At 48.3% G+C, this 15,869-nt stretch overlaps 1 protein-coding gene across 1 annotated transcript; it reads right to left on the reverse strand.

Moving 5' to 3' along the window:
- Positions 1-7,268: 7,268 nt before the first annotated feature.
- On the reverse strand, positions 7,269-7,793 carry LOC147988774 (uncharacterized). Its single transcript, XM_087535867.1, has one exon. The coding sequence runs from the start codon at positions 7,791-7,793 to the stop codon at positions 7,269-7,271; it is 525 nt and encodes a 174-aa protein (XP_087391993.1).
- Between the last annotated feature and the right edge of the window lie 8,076 nt (positions 7,794-15,869).

Below are 15,869 nucleotides of genomic sequence, written 5' to 3' on the forward strand. Positions count from 1 at the left end.
CATGGTGCTCGTGTCAAGCACCAGCAATCTGGCGACATCAGTTTCCCAGAATATGTGGCCGGCTGCATACATTGCCTTCAATTGCAATTTCGTCAACTGAACCTTCGTCCACCCAGTCTGTGGGTGGGTGGACGCGCCACTCAAGCGTGCCGGAGTTATACTCAACGGCTCGTACATTGAATCTGGAGTTGCTCTGCCACTGCAAGGACTCCTCGGCATGCGTCTGTTGGCCGCGTTGCTCCACGGAGACCATATGGCGGGCAAGGCCGTCAAGCAAGCAGTCGCCGAGGCACTTCCAGCGCTGGTCAAGATGCGTGCGCGGGCCGATGGGCACACGCCGCTCGGAGAGCGGGTCATAGATGCACAGTGAACCGTCGGATCCGGAGAGGAGGAGGTGGCCATTGCAGCAGTCCCGGAGGCAGTGGTGGAGCTAGCATTTGACACCAGGGTGGTCCGCCCCCCAATTTTTTTTCATAAGCAATATGTTATATGAACGTGCTAGCTAATTATCAATATCATAAAGCAATATGGTCTTATGAACACTCTAAAATTCTCAATTAAATTCTAATTTTGCATAAAGAAGCCTACATAGTAAATACTACCTAGACCATAGTGCATACCTTGACGAGTTCAAAAAGACTATTTTTCTGGCCTACGCTCTTGCATTGCCACGAAGGTATCAATTATATCATCTTCATTCATCTGGGAGAAAACGTCCCTCTCAATGTACGTGACTAGGCAATCATCCAAAAGACTATCAACCATCTAGTTTGCTCTTCAATCACAACATGCGTACACAAAAGTTCTCGGGTTTGCTCTTGGGCCACATCCGGCATAGTCCCTGCCTTCTTCTTCTTCCCTATCTTAATAACTTCTCTTTGAAAAAGAGAAACAATGTCTCCGGCCCTCTTCATTCTTCACTAATTCTGTAACAAAAATTACTTTCTATCAATACACAATACACAAGTAAATTGAGGCATTATGTGCAGAATGAAAGTAATTGATTATGCAAAAAAAAAGAATGAAAGTAATTGAGGAAGAAATGATAGTTGGCTTCATTCAAGACAACTATAATGAAATAATTGAGGCAAAATTTAAGCCTTAAATGTACATGAAATTGGGGCAAAAAAAAGCAAACCTAAGTCTGAAATTGAGGCATTTGGGTACCTTAAATCGGCCAGGGGTTTGCCGCCGTGGTGGGGCTTTGAAGGGGGGCGGACGGGCCGGCGGGGCGCCAGAAAGAGGATGCGGGACGCCGGGACCGCAGTCTGCAGGGGCGCGGCTGGACCGGGCGGCCGGGCAGGAAGCCGGGAAGAGGGGAGGCGGGCATCTCCTGGACGGCTGAACTCCGGGCTCCGGCCGGCGACCGGCGAAGCCGCGACGGCTGGGTGTCTTGGTCGAGCAGAGCCGCAGAGGAGTCGCTGAGCGAGGGGGGCGACCGGGCGAGACGAGGGTTCTGCTTGGACAGGCCGTGATGCGTTCGTCCCTGGATAAGTTACTGGGCTGTTTTTTCCTCTCAGGCCCAATTATAGATATCTATACTACTCTATAGTGTACAAGTTTTAAATGTTTGGATCTCAAAACCAAAAAGCAATGTGAGCCGTTGATAGAGTCAATCGGATGGTTGAAAATTGCAGGATTCGCAGCTACAGTACCAATGAACGTACCACTGGTTTCTAGAACCATCACTATATACAATGTAGGAAAAGTTTCACTTGCCTAAGGTTATCCATTCATGCATGTAACTGGTAAGGTACGCACACTGGCAGAGCGTCTGCAACGCGTGCACTAATCGCGTCAGGGAGAAGTTGGAAGTTTTCAAGAAGTAAGCTTAGTACGAGATATTAATACTAAGCATGTAAACCTTTATATACAGGACTGAACCCTTATTTTCAGGCAACATATATACAAAACAGAATGGCTACAATAATGAACTTGATGAAGCCTTACATGCGAAGGTGCCATGTCTGAAGGGAGCAAGCCGTGTATCCATGAATTGAACTTTGCACACGTATTTAAATGACGTGCAAAGCACGTACAATTTACTAGTAGGTATATAAAGCACATTCAAAATCCCAGTGTGGGCCGCGGCCCACCCTGACCACCCTGTACAGAGATCGTCAAGGCGGGTGAGGCGATGCCGGGGTTGCCGGTGGTGATGCCGGTGTGGAAGCGGGGGATGCGCTCGTTTTTGTTGTCCACGAATACGCCGACGAGGGGCGACGACGGGTGGCTGAAACGGAAGCGTTTGAGGAAGCCCGACGCGGCACCAGCGGCCGGAGACGGGCACGGCGCGGGGGAGGCTGATCAGGATCCTCTCGAGCAGATCGTCGTCGTGCAGTGGACTGGTGATGATGGCCGCATTGTGCTGCTCGGCCATCCGAGGTGTTGCATCTGCAGGATGCTCCTCGGCCATCAGAGGTGGCGCCGTTGGAGCACGGCGTGGGGGAGGAGGAGGAGGAGGAGGGTGCAGAGACGCACGGAAGGAGAAATCCCCAAATCCCAACCACCGCTGCACGCGAACGGAGAAACCCCCAAATCCCTTCGGCCGCCGCCCGCTCGCCATGCGTGGGAAACAGTGCGCGCGGGGACAGGGGCGTGGCTGCCGCTGCCGGACGTGGACGGAGCGGAGGCGACGCCGCATCTGCCGGATGGGGGAAGCTGCGACGCGGCGGCCGGATGGAGGGAATGTTGGCCTACCACTCGAGGTCGAGGGGTAGGGACGAGCGCGCCGGCTCGCCGCGGCAGATGCGGGCGAGGAGGTCCGACGCGGCGGCCGGACGGCCGGACGGCGACGCGTGGGTGCTAGCCGCTGGACAGGGGAGGAGATGGGGAAATGTGGCTGCTGCTGGATCGGGGAGAAGATGGGGCGTGGCTAGTACCGGACGGGAAGAAAATGCGGCGCCGCGGCCGGGTGGGCAGGGGAGGTGGGGTGCGCTGCCGCTCCGCTCGTCGACGGCGGTTGCAGCAGCGGCTGCCTGGCCGGTAGAGGATGTGGCGTGGCCTCTGCTACTTGTGGGCACAGTACTGAAACTCTATATTTCTTTTAGTTTTCTGATTTTTTTTAGAATTCTCGCCGGTCTTTATTTAAACCAACAAAATGTTTGTGGGTACAAGGTTAAGGTCGTGAGGCATGCCCAACCATACATGACGACCAACCGAAAGACTACTAGCAAACTTGAAGAGATCATGAGCCTCGAAATTAAAATTTCTACGTTCAAAAACAAAATTGCAAGAAAGAAAAAGACTCATCCGTTCTGATATTTCATGTAGAATCGCTGCATGTAGTCCTCTGCTTCCGGAGTTGAGGTCTTCTGCCAGGGCCATTGCCTCTTTGCACGCATAAACTTCAAGGATCAAAGGATCCTTGATGCCACTGAACACAACAGCCGAAGAGCCGAGGTATTCTCCTGTGTACATCTTGCCATAGTGCAAGAGACAAGAGCGTGTCTCCATGAATCTTCCCCTCCGCACAGAGGACATGCATCTTGCACTGACATGTTTCTGTTTCGAAGAACATCCGTTGTCGGTAATGAATGCCGTGCCAGCCTCCATAAGAACACTCGAACTTTGGACGGAACTTGCAGCTTCCGGAGAGAGCTCTAAGCCTTCTCTTCTGATGAGGTTTTTGAGGTGCCCGCGCGCCCTTCTAACCAACTCTCCCTTTCTATCTTTGTGCTGATGATCATTCGGTTGACTGAGCTAACCGAGAAATTACCTTTCTTATCCGGATACCATGCCCATGAGTCAGGAACATCTCGCATGCATACAGGTATTTTTAGGATTTCGCCCGCATCAACTGGCAAAAATACACTCCTCACTAGATCTTCATTCCAGGACGCCAACGCTGGAAGGAGTAGCTCATGCACCATGCGTGGTGGGTTAGCAACCAGCGATAAGATCGGTCGACGTGAGGCCTTCTTCGGTATCCAGTTGTCTGACCATATATCTGTACTCTGGCCATTGCCAATTCTGCTAATGATTCCTTGCTTCATAATATCCCTTCCTTCCAATATTGCTCTCCAAATTTATGATGGCCTAGATACCAATTCTGCCGAGAGGATGATTCCATTAGGATAATAAGAAGCCTTCAAAATCCTCGCACTCAGGGAGGTTGGCTCCTGAAGAAGTCTCCACGCCTGTCGCGCCAGTAAAGCCAAGTTAAACAGCTCAAGATCTCTGAAGCCCAAACCTCCCAGATACTTAGGTCTTGTCATCACCTCCCAAGATACCCATGCTGGTTTTCGTTTACCCTGTTTGCAACCCCACCAATTTTTTTGAATAATGGCACTTATGTTCCCACACAGCCTCCTGGGGAGTTTGAAACATGACATTGAAAAAACAGGTATAGCCTGGGCGACAGACTTAATTAGCACATCCTTCCCTCCTGCTGACAGTAGTTTGCCCATCCATCCTTTTACCTTCTCCCAAATTCTATCACTTAAATATTTGAAAGTCCCCTTTTTGGAGTGTCCTACATCCGTAGGTAACCCCAAATATTTGTCACTCAACGATTCATTGGGAACATGAAGATGGCCTTTCACTGCCGATCTTACAATTTCCGGGCACCCCTTGCTGAAAAATATAGAGGATTTCTCTCTGTTTATTCTCTATCCCGATGCCGCATAGTAGGTCTCCAGTAGGTTTGATACCTCTTCAGCTCCATTAACACTTGCCCTAAAAACAGCAGACTGTCATCCGCGAATAATAGGTGGTTTACTGACGGTATCGTCGGTGCCACCTTAATTCCGCCAAGCTGGGATGACTGGTTTTGTGATTTCAAAAGGCACGAAAGGCCCTCTGCTGCCAACAAGAACAGGTATGGAGAAATAGGATCTCCCTGCTGAATACCTCTGGAGGGTTTGAACTCCTCCAGTTTCAAGCCATTAAATAAAATTGATAAAGAGACTGAAGATACCATGTTCATAATGATGGAGACCCATGGTGCTGCAAACCCTAGTTTCTCCATAATGGCTTTGAGGTAACTCCACTCAACTCTATCATAAGCCTTCATCATATCTAACTTCAATGCACAAAAACGGTTATTCTTCGACCGGTTTCTCTTCATAAAATGTAGACACTCATAGACTGAAGATACCATGTTCATAATGATGGAGACCCATGGTGCTGCAAACCCTAGTTTCTCCATAATGGCTTTGAGGTAACTCCACTCAACTCTGTCATAAGCCTTCATCATATCTAACTTCAATGCACAAAAACTGTTATTCTTCGACCGGTTTCTCTTCATAAAATGTAGACACTCATAGGCTGAGATTATGTTGTCTGTGATGAGCCTCCCCGGAACAAAGGCCGATTGCGCCTCTTATATGATATCAGGTAAGATCACTTTGAGACGGTTTGAAAGTACCTTCGATGCTATTTTGTAAAATACATTAGAAAGGCTGATGGGTCAGAACTAAGTCAAAAGTGTTGGATTTGCTACCTTTGGTATTAAAACCAGCAAAGTATCATTTATGCATGCGGGACTTTCTTCACCCCTTAGAATACCAAGAACTGCATTGGTGACCGAGGCCCCACATATGTCCCAGTGTCTTTGAAAGAAGTGGGCTGGGTACCCATCCGGCCCGGGGGCCTTCGTGGGAAACATTTGGAAGAGTGCAGTTTTAACTTCCTCTTCCTTAAATGGAGCCATGAGACTGTCATTCATTTCATCTGTTACCTTTGCTAGTACATGTTGCAGCACCTCTTCCATCCCCTGTACCCCCTCCGAGGTATATATGATAAAACTACCACGCCATTTGTTGCATCTCGGTTGGGTCATCCGTGAGCTGTCCGTCCTATCTTTGTAGAGACTTGATCAAGTTTTTTCTGCGTCTCATCGATGCCCTAAGATGAAAAAAATGTGTATTCTTGTCACCCGCCGATAGCCAATCTACTCTCGACCGCTGGCGCCACATCAACTCCTCTCGGAGGTACAGCTCGATTAGGCGATCGTTTATCTTCACTTCAGCGGCACTCGGGCCGGTCCTGCCATTTATGTTTCTCAGCCTGTCTAACTCTTTTTTCAAACTTCTGATCTCTCCTCGCACACTGCCAAAAGTGTGTTTGCTCCACTCTCCCAGATTGCTAGCCAACGATGCTAGCTTTGCTCGTACAGCACTCACAGATGGGTTTTGGCTATTTGGATCCCATGCCGATCTCACGGTTTGCTTCAACTCTGCATGAGAGTCCCGCATAACTTCGTATCTAAAGAGCTTTTCTCTCGCTTGATGCCTCGCCGTGGATTCCAACTTCAAGAGAATAGGCGAATGATCAGAGGTCGCCGCCTTAAGGTGTTCCACCGCTGCACCGTGGAACAGAGAGCTCCATTCTGCCGTAGCAAGGGCTTTGTCTAGCCTCACCCTGGTGTAAGTGCTGCCTGTCACTTTCTTCTCGAACGTCCACATCCTGCCTTGGAAACCCAATTCATTCAAACCGCAAACATCCACGGCATCACGAAAGCCTCGCATCTATGCTTGGCATCTCTGACCTATACCATCATGTTCGTCCCGTCTTAGCACTTCGTTAAAATCGCCCAAACAGACCCATGGGAGGGGTCTATGAGCAGCCAACCCCTTCAGGGTGTCCCATGACGTTTGGCGAAGATGTGTTTGTGCCTCTCCATAGAAGCATGTCAAACGCCAAGGTTGCGAACCAATATCACAGATTTTTGCATCAATATGGAACCTCGAGTAGCCCAAAATTTTCACCTTTATTTCATTATTCCAAAAAAGAACTAGGCCCCCGCTTCTACCAGCGGAGTCAACAGCAAATGATGAATCAAAACCTAAAGTGTTTGCTAGATTTTCTGCTCTATCCCTCCCTATCCGAGTTTCAATTATACATAGCACTTTAGGGGCAAACTATACCGCTATCTCGCGGAGCTCTTGAACTGATGGGGCGTTGCCAATACCCCGGCAGTTCCAACTTAACAAACTCATTGCGCCCGGCGGTCCTCCGCCGAGGAGGCCACCGATCTAGCATCATAGTTTTTGCCCTGTGGGAGGATCTTCTTCAGCACTCCAGCAGGATTCTTCTTAGTTTGTAGGGTTGGTTTAGACCTCTTGGAGTCCTGTTTTGGAGGTGGGCTAAGAGGCGTCTCTCCACTTTTTGTCGCTGGCACTATCTCCAGACCCGTACCCCGGGTTATGACTCTGCAACACCCCGTCGGAGTTGTGCTTACGGTTTTCATCATTCACTTCCATATCAACATACGACGGTTCTTCCGCTCCTGCACTTTTCTCCTGCCCGTTGCTGCTCTGACCTGCTTATTGCCTCCCGCCCTTCTGGTTGCTGTTACGGCGTTTCGTCCCCCATGCAGTGGTAGCTGGAGCACGCAAATTCTTGAAAATCAGCGCCGAAGGAGGGTGGACTCCATCACCATGTTCCTTGAAATCGTGGCCCATCATGCCACATACTTGGCACCAGTCGGGTAGACGCTCGTATTTTACTGCAAATATCTGCCGCTCTCCACCGCGGATCAGAGACGTTACTTTCTTCAGTGGATTGCGCACATCTAGCCTGATCCTCACCCGGTAAAAGTTGCCCTCAAAATCGAAGGATGAAGGTTCCGAGTCCACAAACTCGCCCAACTCTGATGCCAGCGCCTTCACCTTGTCGTGATATGCTATCGGCAGATCAATGATCCTCACCCAGATTTCAAACTTGAACAACTCGATGGATGTGGTCTTCGAGTAACCGTCATAAGGAACAATGATAACTGGATTTCCCCTGAAGTGCCACAGTCCCCCCTGGGTGACTCTCTCCCAGTCCCCTAAGCAGTTAAACTGCATCTGGAATATGTTATCTTCTAGGGTTTTGATCTTCACCTGTCTTGCTAGATCCCAAGCAGATCACATGTTTCGGAAAACCAGTAGGTACTAAAACCCTTGTCCATGTGCACATGCGCCAATACCATCCATCTGAGTTCTTCCTCCGCAGGGGCATCGTCGTCCTTGAAGATCACGTCATCAAGATCCTCTTCCTTCAGAGCCAACTCTTGCATGATATCCTCTAGCTTCCCCTTCCCCTTTGCTCCTGATCTAGAAGCAAGAGGGAAAAAGTATTTTTAGTTTTCTGATGATGATGATTCTGAGCAGCACTAGCGGATAGCCCAGAAGTCCAACCGGGGAGCCTCGGGCTTTGGGCTTTTGCATCATGTCGGGCTTGGGCTTGTGTGATGGAAAAATGTGTCATGTCAGGCCGGGCTTGGGCTTAAGGCTTTTGCGTCGGGCCAGGCTTGGGCTTGTGTAACCAGTGGCGGAGACAGGGGGGGACCAGCAGGGGCCCTGCCCCCCCCTAATACAACTGATTTAAGCCTAATATACATCTGAACAAGTGATTATTTGCTATCAAAATGGTGTATTATGGTGGGTTAGCCCTCCCTGACGAGGCTCAGCAACACTCGGCCCTCCTCATTCTTTTTTCCTGGCTCTGCCACTGTGTGTAACGCAAAAAACGTGTCGTGTCGCGCTGGGCTCGGGCTTGCTTGTTGAACACCAGGCTTTTTCAAGCCCAGCCTAAGCCTGGACCGGCTTTGCCACGGGTTGTATCGTGCCATGGGGCCCACCCAATCCCAGCCTAGACCAACATTTCGAATCAATACACAAGTTTTTTTTCTCTTTTGAGTGATGGCCATCATGGCTAGCTTTATTAAACTTCAAACAACATTAAATCGTCCACAAATTTAGTGACACAACTCGGAGGCTCGTCCATCCAACTAGAAGAACTCTTACTACAATGTAGTACACTAATACTCTTATTGCAATGTAGTACACTAATACTCCCCCGCAAAAGAAAAAATTGTAGTGCTAGTACTAACAGAACAAGGAAAAAGCAGACAAATTCGTTGACTGTTATGAATGGAAGGACTATACAACTTCACATGATTGAAAATTTTATGTTAACAATGTATTTCCTAGAAAAAATATATATCCTGTCATCCAATAAGACAGAAACATAAATCACAAGCTAGGCACAAATACTGTACTACTCTCCACAGGTCCATATCATGAATACGTATTGTTTTGTAAAGTAATCGTCTTCAACATTTACCTTTGACCACTGATTTTTTATTATACATATGTGAAACAAAGAAAAAAAATATTCTAAATACATATTCCAAGACAAATCTAAACATATGGTTCACAAGTTCCTTATTTCAATATTTAGAACAATGTTTATATTTGTATATACATTTGCTTTTAAAGTTCTAATTTATATTTGACCAAATACATATCCAAAATGACATGTATTTGTGATATGAAGGGAGTACATATTTGTACCGAGTTTCCTTTATATTATTTTCTTTATTTCAAAAGTGCAATAAATTGTAATATTTAGTCTATTGTGCAGTTATCAAAAATTGGTCATGATTTTTTAAGCAAGGCTTCATCAAACACCTCACGCGGGTTTCACTGGCTCCAGTCAAACTTTGTGTCATGGTATGACATTTGTATGTGTGAACTAGGTCTATGATCTGCACGAACGAGCAACTATGCATCTCGGAATGTTTGATTTCTATTCAAGCTTGCAAGCACATATAAAACTAAATTTGTTGCACTTTTTGTGTGAATAAAAGAGGGGTCGCCCTCTCTGATTTATATTATAGAAACAAATTGGCTCACAAACTTACTTCCCAAAAAGTACAAGCATCACCATCCAAATGGCGCACATTAGACCCCTCCCAGTGCTCCACCTTGTACATATGCTAAGGCTGCCATCTAGGTGAAAAATCTGATGTGGTATGGTAACTAATAGGAGAGAGATGAGTTTGGGGACCCCAGGAAGAAACAATGCCAAGCGCGTGAACTTAGAAACAACACTTAAATGAATTAAGCCCACCAATGCATGGGGGAGTTTAGTTGCTAAATGATTAAATAAAGGAATCTTAGCTACAACAAGTTAGGCACCTATGCATTGGGCTTTAGCTTCTAAACTCTTTAATGCGTTTAGCACCTCAGCTAAAGCACATGTCCAGTGGAAGAGGTCTTACAAGCATGGCATCATTGGAAAAGCTAACAAAGCAACTGTAAGCTGACCCAACCCTTTCAACGGAGGCAAATTACAAGAATAACAGGTCTCGACAACTGAACTAGAAAGGCTAAAGTCGAAGATACATGCAAAAAGATTCAATACATCTAGAAGCTATTTCTTCGAGTTCAGTTGGCACCAACGAAGTTCAATGCTTCAGTAACTAGTGGTTCATAGAAGTCCTTGCCCCAAACCTTTGAAGCCATAATTTTTTAGGCCTGATTTGTCTGGTACTCGAGACTATCATTCTTGGCATGAAGTTATGTGGCGGAATACTCTGCAAGAACAACTCTCTGTTCACCCAAATTAACGTAAAGAGTTCATCTTGTTTCCGATCCCTCTCATTCCCACCAACGAAGGAGAATCCACACTTCACTTTTATCTCTTTTCCTCATGTGCCTCTACAAGAACCACTGATAGCCTTTGGCAGCTTTTGGTCTTGAGGGTATGACGGAAAAGCAAAATATTTCAATCCGCTAACTAGAAGACCTTAATAGGAGTCTTCATTAATAGTAGTTAATTCCCTGAGCGCATTTCGTTCTTTCGTATGAGCCCTACAAAAACTTGTTGCACCTAAATTTATGGACAGGAATTAATTTTGCATGTATATGTTTTTGCAGTAAGATTGTGCACGCACCTGACTTTACTTTTTATATGCAAACAATAAATGAACATTGTGATTTAGTTCCAAGTAACAGTGTTGTAATTAGAGCATCCTAACATGTGAGGTTAATGATTTTATGGTACCGTCCTTAGGATTAATTTCTAGTACCACCTTCATGAACAAACTTCACATTATTTGGCATCCGCCGTTCGCTCATGCCACATGCAGCAAGCAGTCTCCCGAAGCTCGAAACATGTGGGTGTGAATAGTAAAAAAAAGGTCTTAGAAAGGAAAAAGAATTAACGATTGCACTCACACCTAAGCCCTAGCTATCTTGGTATGAGGCACATTGTAGTTTAAGCTACTAGCTAGAGAGAGGAAAAATCATCATCTATGGTTCTAATTTATGATATTCATCATCTATGGTTCTAACTTAGTAAATAGAAACTTAGCTCAATCGGCACTAGGTACCTGTTCAAGTGTATGGCAAGGTAGCTGCTGAAGACGGAGCGAAATTAGGTGGTGGTGGGAGAATTCTCGGAGGCATTATCCCCACGACACATCACCATCAGCCTCTTTGAATCAGAATCAGAGATTAACCTCTTGCAAGTTGCAACACCCATTGTAGGACCAATTTTGATCTACTCTGTGTCGGCATCCGAGCGCACTCTTCATCGATGGCCTTCGAGAAGATGATGTCTGTTGCATTCCTACGTTCTCTCTTGGCATCTCTTTTGCACATCAGAACTTCCGACTTCTAGCCGAGGTTCTCTCATGAGGTAGCTCCGCCTCCTTCTGCTCCTACATGCACTCTCTCTCTCTCTAGCGGAACACATCGTCATCAATCGTTTCTTGCCTGCGCCAACCACATTATCCATCGTTGCTTCTCCAATTCGTCTGGTGAGGGCGGCGTGGGGGGGGGGGGGGGCATTGTTGGAATGGAGGATGAAGGTGCGGTATGGGAGGCCTAACGACGACTAGGAGACACATAATCCATGTAAAAAAAACCTTAGTAGAAAAAATGTCAAAAACTATTGAGCGAAATTTGACCTCCTTGCTAGCTACTACATTAATTAGTACCTAAAACCCAAACAATGGATCTTGTAGACAACATTTGAGAACATGATATTTGACGAGGAAAACGGCACGACCTTTTCTTAAAAATGTAAAATATTGAGTACCGGAAATCTGGAGAAACGGTAATTTATCAACGGTTCGACAAAATGTTGGCACTAATTCTTGAGTCCCTGCAAATTTTGAAAATGGAAGAATTTTGAATACCTATGCTATTTATTCAAAAGGGTCAATTCAGGAATTCTATCAATTTTGACGGACAAGCTAGCGCATATCTAGAACAGATAATGTGAGAAACGACTACGAGAAGAGCACCATCTTCCTGCTGCGTCCACAATGCGATGTCGAGGTCTTTTTCCCCCCACAATGCCTTAATTTTATCCTACAAAATATGCAAAAGGTGCAGATTTGAACCCGTGACCAGTTGTTATGGATTGCCCGTACTTACCACGGGATTCGGGCATCCTCTGCAAAAGCGCACTGTGCAGTACATTCGCTATTGTGTGGACCTCTGCACCCACGTGTCATCGGTACTATAGAACCAACCTTTGTTTCGCGACCTTCTCTGGCGCTCCCACGGGCGGCAGGGGAGGAAACCCTAGCCGCCGCCGAACCATGACCTCCTCCCCATCCCTCCCCTCGCCGCCGCCAGAGCGTGCCGGTGGGCGAAGCCCGCCCGGCATGGGCGGCGGCGGGGCGCTTTCTCCTTCTCGCGAGGCAGGATCGCCGTGGGGCGATCTACCCTGGCCGGAACGCGGCGTTGTGTGGGGCGCGGCGATGCTGGGCTGCCACGGTGGCGGGCGTGGAGGGCTGCACGAGGCGGGCTGCGTGCTGGTGATGGTTACGGCGGCCGGTGGTCGATCTGCCGGATCCGGACGACGCGGGGGCAATGGCACCTGTGCTAGGCAGAGTCGGGCGAGATCCCCTTCGGGCTGACATCCGTGGTGCACACGGTTTTGCTGGTTGCTCGCCGGATTCGTCTTGTTGCTTGCGCTCGGCCTTCTGGATCGGCGCCGAGGCAGGTCGGGGAGGCATCCCCGGGGTGCCCGTGATGTGCTATTGGTGGCTGTGTGGCCTGGCGTCGGGTGAAGTTACTGACGGTGGTGGAGTCCGACGGCCCTTCTCGGCATGGAGACGGGACATGGCGGTGGTGGTCATCTCCTTCGTCGAAGGTGGTCGGCCTGAGGCTGGGTGGTCGGATCTCCAGATCCGTCATCTAGTCCCGGCTACGAATTGGGGAAACATGGTTGCCGGTGAAAACCGAGCTGACGCCTGGCGATGGTGGCGTTCTGCGCCGTGACCTTGATGAAGGCATCGTCGTGTAACTGTTGTCGACCCACTCGTGTTGTTCTGGGGGAAACCCTAGATCTGGTCTTCCAGATTGAACGATGGCGGCACTATGGTGTCGTTTCTCTCTTGGGAGCATCGTGTGTGGAGCAGCGCCGGAAGACAGAGGCAGGACGTGGAGCGGCTTCGTCTTGCACGGAGCTTCGGTGGAGCTGTCAAGTCATGCCTGGCCGACAGGTGCTATGCTGAGTCATGCCTGGTTGGCAGGTGCTATGCACGACAGATCTTCCAGAGTCTTCCCGTCAGGGCGGATGAGCGCAGGGCGGTGGCATCGATGGATGTCCAGACTGACAAGGACGATGCAGATATCTCTCCTGAAGATGGGTCAGTGGTCCGATGATGATGGCGGCTTATAAAACGTGAGCATCTGGTGTGCGCTTTAGGTAGGCTGCACCGGCTGTTGGTCTCGATACGTTATGTGGATGGATCGGCGAGGACACCTGTTTTAGATATAGGGAGTGAGAGCACTCCATATTATCGAGTTTGTAGGTGTGAGTGGTGGCTTTGGGTGGATTGATGTATGTTGTTGTCAGATCTTTATGAAATAATTAATAAAGATGGTTGCATGCATCGATTGATGCAGACGCGAGGGGTTGAACCTCCTTTTCTAAAAAAAATGCAGTACTGCAGAGATCTCCACCCGTTACCACAACACCCACGACTAGTTTCTTATTATGTGAGAGTTGCCATGGCCATTTAACAATACACCGCTGTCTATATTGAAACTTTTGATATATGTGTTTATAGTTGGTGGTGAGATAAAGGACTAACCAATGGTAAGCAAATTTACCATCCAGTAACCAAATCCTTGGGCGCCACGCAAGGCCAGCTACCTTCCAGGTGTTAATATGCATTTTTAACTATACAACAATCAAATACTATATAATATACATTTTTTGTTTTAGTTCATACATCATTAATTCCAATATTCATGTTTCATAAAATCAAATCTCTTCAAATATATTGCAACTGATTCCTGCAATAACACGCAAGGCGTTATCTAGTTTAAAATTGTTTTTTAGATATCCAAATTTTAGGCTTGCCATTGGAGATGCTAACCGACAAGCGGTATTACCTCCAAAACGACCAATATTAGCTAGATTATCAGCTATTCTATTTTGATCACGTACTAATTTCACAGGAGTAAGCTATAGTAATGTCAAGTGATGCTTGATTTCACTCATCAAGTGTCCATAAGCAAATTGATTGAGCCAGGGGTAAAAATTCAAACATTATCGAGGACCCTGTCCAACTGCCCCCGTGTCGTCCCCGCTAGGGCTACTCGGGCGGCGCCCAAACCCTAGCCGCCGAGGGCGCGATCTTCCTCTTCCCCTCCCCCCGCCGCCGCCGGGCTAAGCCCGGAGGCCGACGGCGGTGGTCGAGGACTCCCACTCTCCCACGTCTTAGGGGTGGTGCGGGGCCCCTAAACACGTGGTGGCGCGGCCGATCCAATCTATGCGGCGCGACGGCAATGGCTGCGACAGGCGGCGACGTGGTGAACGGCCCTGCCTCGGGCGGTATCAGCTGTAGGCATGGCGCGTCACTGTATCGGGAAGGATGGTGGCTACGGTCGGCGGCGGCGCGCCATCGGGTGTCGGATCGGTGGAGGCGGCGTGGAGGGCCTGGTGGACTGTTTGACGGCGCCTCTGATCATATCTGATCTAGCCGGTGCAGCCGGCGATGGTTTCCGGTGCAACCTCCTTTTCAAAAACAAAAAAAGTCGTTAAAATTAAAAAAATATTCATTATTTTGAAATCGCAAACATTTTCCGAATTCAAGAAAGGTTTTTGAATTCGGCGAACGTTTTTTGAATCCATGATTCTAGGAATCAGAAATTTTCTCGAAATCTCGAAACAGTTGAGACTCTCTCTCTCTCCGAGAAAACAAAAAATGGGAGATGCGAAGCACACGCAACCGGGCCGGGCCTTGGGCCCTTTCATGTACTACCTCGAAAGAAAGAAAAAAGAAAAAAACAAGTCCAAATTCCCCACAGCCGCAACCGCGAGCAGAAATCCCTAACCTGTCCCGACCCAACTCGCTGCCGCCGAGCAGAATTCCCCAGAGATGCACCATCAGATGCACCATCAGACTACTAGACTCAAACGTTTGAGGAACCGTTTGAGTTGGATTTCTTCGAACAGATCTGGGTGAAAACTTGCTTTTGGCTATTGCTAAGGCCGGCAGTGGCGACGCTATCTACATCGTTTCCTTTTTGAAGGCATCACCATGGAGAAGTTCAAGACCACTCTCTGCTACCTCTGGGGAAAACCCTAGATCGGATGACCGGATGACGGCGGCGCTCTAGTGTCGTTCCCCCTTTTGGGGCGTCATTCTTGGAGGTGCACACGTGATCGAGGGACTAGAGGACAGATTCTTTGGTGGAGCAGTCCTTCATCTCACTCATTGATGGCGGCAGATCTCGGCGGCATGGCACTGTGGTGACTCGGCGTCCGATGCGCGGAGATGAACTCGCGCAGGAGGGTGACGCGGTCTGGCGTCGTAGTGGCGTCGACGACAGCTACACCGGGCAAGGTAGATGCATCAGTACAGTTCTGAAGATGGATTGATGGCAGGTGGCTGTGGCAGCCTCATACCAGGTAGGCGTCCTGGTTGAGCAGTTCGCCGGACCGGTGGGTGCCCCATACCCGGTAGGCGTCCTGAATGGGACCTCAGGTCTTAGATGGTAGGTTTGGTTGCGAGGTCTGTTTGGTATTAGGCCCAGACTATCAACATCCCTTCATCAATTGGATAGGAGTAGCGACAGATGTTGCCTAGACGATGGCTTTAGTCTTACTATTGTATTACTTTGTAA

The sequence above is a fragment of the Triticum urartu genome, chromosome 1A (genome assembly GCF_056163025.1).
Source record: "Triticum urartu cultivar PI428250 chromosome 1A, HENAU_Tu73, whole genome shotgun sequence".
In the NCBI taxonomy this organism is placed as follows: Eukaryota; Viridiplantae; Streptophyta; class Magnoliopsida; order Poales; family Poaceae; genus Triticum; species Triticum urartu.